The sequence below is a fragment of the Buceros rhinoceros genome, unplaced genomic scaffold (genome assembly GCF_000710305.1).
Source record: "Buceros rhinoceros silvestris isolate BGI_N320 unplaced genomic scaffold, ASM71030v1 scaffold27406, whole genome shotgun sequence".
Classification (NCBI taxonomy): Eukaryota; Metazoa; Chordata; class Aves; order Bucerotiformes; family Bucerotidae; genus Buceros; species Buceros rhinoceros.
The window spans coordinates 2,550-8,911 of NW_010419706.1; the positions used below are offsets into that span (position 1 = coordinate 2,550).

Here is a 6,362-nt window from a genome sequence, read left to right on the forward strand (position 1 = left end):
GCAGATTGTGGTGGTTTTCACGGCACAAGCAACTGCCCACCCCTTTCTTTCGGCCTCTTGTTTTTCTCTTTTTGCAGGGCCGTCACCAGAGTGACAGAAACATCAACACCAGGCCATGTGAAATCCTGTCTGGGAGGAGGTGAGGGGCTTTGGGAGGCTGTGCCCATCTTGTCCAGGCCTGCATGGAACGATGGGTCATCTGAAGTGGTGGTGGTTTTCACGGCACAAGCAACTGCCCACCCCTTTCTTTCGGCCTCTTGTTTTTCTCTTTTTGCAGGGCCGTCACCAGAGTGACAGAAACATCAACACCAGGCCATGTGAAATCCTGTCTGGGAGGAGGTGAGGGGCTTTGGGAGGCTGTGCCCATCTTGTCCAGGCCTGCATGGAACGATGGGTCATCTGAAGTGTGGAGCATCCTTGAGAAGGATGGTGGGACCCATCCTTGAGAAGGGTTTTGGTGGGACTGGCCCTGACTGCCAGCTCCCGTATCACCTCCCCAAACCTGCTGCAGCTCCAGCTGTTCCCCTGTAGGGGTGATCATATTCCAGACACAAACATCAGGTCTAAAAAAGCCCTAATTTGCCGTGATTGGCTGAGAGGAGGGTTTCCTTGGCCACAGATGTTCCTTCAAGTCTTCATATCTAACCCACGGAGTGGTATCACTGCTAAACGCCGGCCCAGGGGAGGGCCACCATTTCCCACCTGGGGCCGGGGGCTGGTACGGGGCATATGGGTGTGACAAAAGGTCCCGCGCCATCCCGCACTCAGCCGTCCTTCGGTCATGCAGATGGGAGGCCACAACAACAGTTGTGACCCCAGTCATGCAAGAAGCTGAGACAGCCACAGGCTGGTCCGGAGGACGGGAACAGCCCCAGCCCCCGTTCCTGCTGCTCTGCGAGGATGAAAATTCCCCCCCTCGTTCTCCTGCAGCTTCCGCTGGCAGAAATGGTGCGACATCTGCGTCGGGGACATCGTCCGCCTGCGCAAGGAGAGCTTCGTCCCGGTGAGTGACACCCCGGAGCTGGCACACACTGGGGCGGCGGGCGGGGGGTTCTGCAAGGAGGGGCTCAGCCACGTGCTCTCCCCTCCTCGTTGCTCTTCAAGGCCGACATGCTCCTGCTGTGCAGCTCGGAGCCCAGCAGCCTGTGCTACGTGGAGACGGCCGACATCGACGGGTGAGGAGAGGGCAGGGGACCGCTACTGCCATGGGGGAGAGGGGCAGAGACATCCCAGCCAACAGCTGAGACCTGCAGCTGGGGGCACCCGGGGGGACAGGTGCTCTGGGAGGGCTGAAAGCTCAGCAGAAACCAATGGGATGTGGGGGATCCTCTCAAAGCTAAACCTACAGACACCCTAGAAATGGGATTTGAGAACCTAAATTTTGAAAACGGGAGTTCAAAACTTCTTTAGAGGCTTCCACAGAGCAGCGTGGGGCCTCAGGCATCTCTCTCCGTCTCTCGGCACCTGTCCAGGAGGCGGAGGAGAGCCTCTGTCTGTAGGGTGATTGAACGGCAGGCTCTCTGGGCCAGGGCTCTCTCCCTGCCTGAGCACTTGATGTCTGCCATGATAGGTCCCTATCTTGCTTTTCCCTGCCATCGCTCACGTAATCACCTGATAATTAATGGCCATCTCTGTCCCATGGGTTCCACTCCAGAATTAACAGCTCTGTCACCCCACAGCATTGTTTTGTTCTTCCCTCCCTGGCTCTTGTTCACAGGGAGACAAACCTGAAGTTCAGACAAGCCCTTCTGGTGACCCACCAGGAGCTGGTGAGCGAGGAGAGCATGGCTGCCTTTGACGGTGAGTCTCCTGGATGGGCGAAGATGTGGCCATCCCACCAGGATGCGATGGGATGGGATGGGATGGGATGACATGGGATGGGATGGGGTGGGTTCAGCCTCAGGAAGCCTCTGTCACCTCAGGCACCAAGTGCCATCAGTCCAACAGGAGGTTCCTCTTGCTCCTGCCTGCAAGGAGCCCTTCCCCAGCACAGTGGCTCTGATGGGTCCGTTGGTGTTCTGCACCGTCCCTCTGCCCTGGATCTTGATTTTCCCTCTGGAGTCAAGTGCTTGGCTCCCAAATGTCCTCTCAGACCCTGGATTTTTTTCCCCACTGGTCCTCCATAGGATGCAGACTCCCCACCCCGAGGCTCTGGGGATGAAGGGGGTTGTGATTGTACCTTCTCCAGTTATACAGTCCAGTGATGTTCCTGGACTGAACACCTTCCTGCAGGGTGTCCCTCCAGCTTAGCCCTAATTTGAGACACGGGTATCCTCCAACTGCATCTGGAGATGCCCTGGCAAAACCCAAATCTCCCTGTGAAGCTCCCTGCACCCCTCTTTGGAGGGGCCAGGCATGGGGGATGAGAGGAGAGGAAGGTCCCCTCATTTCCCCCAAAGCCATCACCTGAATCGTGCCTCTGCTCAAGGGAGAGTGACCTGCGAGGAGCCCAACAGCCGCATGCACAGCTTCACCGGCACGCTGGAGTGGAGGGGCGAGACCTACTCGCTCGACAGTGACAGGATCTTGCTGCGAGGCTGCAAGCTCCGCAACACTGACGTGTGCTACGGCTTGGTCATCTATGCAGGTGGGTGCCTGGGGAGGCCAGAAAACTCCCAGGTCCTCACGGATTTTAAGCTGCCTAAGCACTTTGGGCATCAGCAGGTCCCATTCTCAGCCGAGACGAAGTGGAAGGACCTGCCGCTCTAACCCAGCGCCCAGGAGTTTGTCCTGAGCTTTGCAGGTGTTGGGCTCGCTGGCAGGGGGCTGATGTGGTGGTACCAAACCTCTGCTCACCCCAGGATCACTGGATCCAGTTTCACCTGGATCCACTCCACTTCGTGGCCTCTTGCACTTTGTGGCCCAGAGCAGCTGAGAGCTTGGCCATGAGCAGCTGTGGGTCGAGGGGAGGGGTGAGACCTGCTGTAAGCAGGATGTCCAAGTGTGCAGCCGTGGCTTTATTAACCACTGGTCAAGGGATGTGGTCCTCTGAAGCCTTCAGAGGTGGAGAGAAGTTTTTATGGAGGAAACCAGCATCAGTTGGCTGCAGGTCAACCTTTTGGGGGGTGTGGACTTGTGTGTTTACTTTTAAAATGTTTCTCATCCAGGATTTGATTCCAAAATTATGAGGAACTGTGGGAAGATCAAGCAGAAGAAAACCAAGCTGGACCGCATGATGGACCGGCTGGTGATCATAGTGAGTGTAGTGGAAACACCTCCTGTCCTACTCCACCAGCCTCCCGGGGTTGCTCACAAGTGCTCTCATGAACAGCTGCTTGCTTGAGTCATGCTGATTTTCTTAAGCTTGCAAAATTTTGTTCAAAAAATCTTGGGTTTAACATGTTATGGGCAAATACCACATGATGTTCCCCAGAAATGGAGCAGACTGTGTGGTGGTTGAACCCTGGCAACTCTGAGTCCTCAGCTGTAGAGCAGCCCCTTGGACCAGCTTGCTGGAGCCTCCGGCTCCTCCTGGCCTGCTGCACTAATCCATAACTGTGCAGGTCCAGGAAGGTGCTTTGCTCTGAGGGACCTGCAGGCTGTGGCTCAGCGCAGAGTAGATGGGGGTCGGGGGAAGGATGAAGCAAAGCAGCGTGGTCGTAACAAGGCATTGGACGGCTCTTACTCCTCTTCCTGGAGGTCGAGAGCCATCACTTAGCCTGGCCACTAGCATTGCTCTGTTTGTGGAGGAAGCTACAGGACTCCCCTTGCCAGGGAGATGGTGTCTGAGGCGGTTAGGACGGTGGGAAAGTTGGGGTTTGCTCTGTGTGGGTCATGGATGTGCCAAGCTGGAATATGTGCTGCGATCCTTCATCTCGGCCCAGGAGAGCCAGCCTCGGGCACAAGGACACCTTCCCCCAGGTTTACAGCGACAAACAGGCTGGAAGGGGCAATGGTTGGTCCTGGGAAAGAGCCTGGTGGGCTCTGTGTGGGCTCTCTCTCACCCTAGTTTCCCACCTCAGATCTTCCTGGTGCTGTTGGTTATGTCACTGTGCCTTGCTGTGGCCTCGGGGTTCTGGGCCAAGATGTTCCAGGAAAAGCACAGCTACCTCTCTGCTTTCTACAAGCACACGACTCCTGCCCAACAGGCCTTCTTCAACTTCTGGGGCTTCACGATCCTCCTGAGCATCATCATACCCATGTCCATGTATATAACGTAAGAATGACAGCGCTTGGAATGATCAGAGATCCGGACCCCGCTCCCTGACCTTGGCCGTCACCTGGCACCTCGGTTTACAGCCGCAAAATGGGGCTGCGAGAAGAGCCAGCTGTGACCCCAAGAGAGTCATTTCCGTCTGTTCCCTCAGCCCTGAGAGGGTGAGGATGGACGGGGTGGGTGTCTGACCAACATCAATCATGCGCTTTGAGATCTTCTCAGAGAAAAGAGAGGCAAGGACACGGATGGTGTTGGAATTTGTGGGCAGGCTGAGGGTGAGGCTGGTGAGGGTGGTGCTTCCCCACTGAGCAGCAGCAGCAGGGGGGGTGAGAGAAGGGCACGGCCCTTGTCAGCAGGCACTGATCACAACTGGTGCTGGAAGAAGCAGCTCCCAGACATTTTGGCCCTTCACTGAATCTCCAGGTCTATGAATTTTGTCATCAAGGGCCAGATTTCCAGTGGGGAGCCCAGTTGCCTGGGAGCCAGGGGGCTCTTGGTCTGGTGTGACGAGCCCTCTGGAAACCTGGCCATGAACAGTGAAAGCCTTCTGGCTTCTCCCAAGCTCAGAGTGCTAGGACTCAGGTGGGGAGTCCCCCTCTGCCCTTTGTTCCCAAGTGCCCCTGGGATGTGAGTCACGCCATCTCCTTCCCCCAGCGTTCTTCTATCTACCACCCTAGGCTTGAATTCATCTATCTGGTGAACAGCTTTTTCATCAACTGGGACCTGGAGATGTATTACGCTGTCAAGGACATGCCAGCAAAAGCCAGAAGCACCAGCCTCAACGATCAGCTCGGCCAGATCGAATATGTCTTCTCGGACAAGACTGGCACCTTGACACAAAACATTATGAGCTTCAAGAAATGCTGCATCAATGGGACCATCTATGGTAACTTTTGGTGGACGCAAGTTTGTAGAGACTCATGAGTGAGGTAGACCTTGAACTGAGGCCACTTTGGTTCTTTCCGCTCCTCCCAGCTTGCTAAGAGCCTTGGGGCATGTGGTTTGATCTTGGTAGTCCAGCATGTAGGAGTGTGGCTTGTTCTCAACTCCCCTGTTATCGGGGCTTTGCAGGAGCCGCCACTCCTGTGGTCATGTTGTCTCGTCCTCCCAGTGCTTGGAGCCAGGGCACAGCTCTGCCCTCCTAAAATGGGTAGACATGTCCTGCCCCAGACTCGGCTGAGATCAGCCAGAGCTTCCCTGAGACAAAGGGATCCTGTGAGCTCGGCACAACTACACAGCACACGTGTGGTCCAAGCGAGGTGGGACCCAGCAGCTGATGCTGACCCGTGTGTCCAGGACAGGGCAGCCAGAGGAACCACAGGCAGGTGAAGCCCACGGGCTTTTATTTTCGGTGAAGGTCTTGGAGAGAAAAAGGAGGTTTTGCTTTTCTTCTTCGCATTTCCTGGTGGATCTCCAGCTTGGTTTCCAAATTTGGGCTCTTGGAGGCTTTCAGGTGGTCTGTGGAGGAGCCAAAGAAGTTATCATTTCCCTTATGTTGTTTCTTTACAGTGCTCTTCACTTTTTTTAACGATTCTGCTTGTTTTTTCCCTTAGAAACTTGAGAATTGCCAAGTCCTTCCTTCCTTCTCGCTGTACTCACCAGAGCTCTCCTCGGGAGCCGTCTCAGTGCTTCATCAGTGAAATTTAGCAAGTGGGGTGGACCAGAGCTTTAGCATGGAGCTCCTTTTCCCTGAGACAAAAATCAGGCACTTGAGACAAATGGACAGTGATAAAAGCAAAGAGGAAGGGGAAAAAAACCTAGCAAAGTTTTTAAGAAGGAATAAACCCAATTTTCCGCTGCCTGAGGTATCTTGTTGCACCTCTGACAGCAGCATCGCCGGGATCCCACCAGTGTCTGCCAGCTGCAGAGTCACCCAGGAAATGTGGAGAGCTGAATTTTTAACATTAAAAATGTGTAGAAAGTCCAAGAGCCAAGTAAGTCAGACCTGGGCATCCCAACAGAGCCTGGCTGACGCCGAGGAGATGGCTGCCCCTTTTGGCCATCCTCAGCCAACCAAAGCAGTCGTCCCCTCCAGAGAACCTGCTCGAAGCCCCCTGCCAGCTCGCTGTTAATTGAATTAATTTTTTTTTTTTGGCAGGTCCAGGCACGGACCAGGAGAACAAGCAGCCGTCGGTGCGTACCTCCCCTCTCCCGGGCAGCCTGGGGCCGGACCCTGCTCCTCACGGGGCCGCCGCAGCTGTCGATT

The 6,362-nt window shown here is 55.3% G+C and overlaps 1 protein-coding gene across 1 annotated transcript in view; it reads left to right on the forward strand.

Moving 5' to 3' along the window:
* ATP8B3 (ATPase, aminophospholipid transporter, class I, type 8B, member 3) overlaps window positions 1–6,362 on the forward strand; it is a gene marked incomplete at both ends in the record, with an annotated part of 16,711 nt that overhangs the window by 2,055 nt on the left and 8,294 nt on the right. The window contains 9 exons of the mRNA XM_010139049.1: window positions 78–139; window positions 931–1,003; window positions 1,105–1,175; window positions 1,718–1,800; window positions 2,429–2,587; window positions 3,108–3,196; window positions 3,963–4,156; window positions 4,834–5,042; window positions 6,255–6,289. Of these exons, the coding sequence (XP_010137351.1) occupies window positions 78–139; window positions 931–1,003; window positions 1,105–1,175; window positions 1,718–1,800; window positions 2,429–2,587; window positions 3,108–3,196; window positions 3,963–4,156; window positions 4,834–5,042; window positions 6,255–6,289 (975 nt within the window). The remainder of the gene's footprint in view (window positions 1–77; window positions 140–930; window positions 1,004–1,104; window positions 1,176–1,717; window positions 1,801–2,428; window positions 2,588–3,107; window positions 3,197–3,962; window positions 4,157–4,833; window positions 5,043–6,254; window positions 6,290–6,362) is intronic.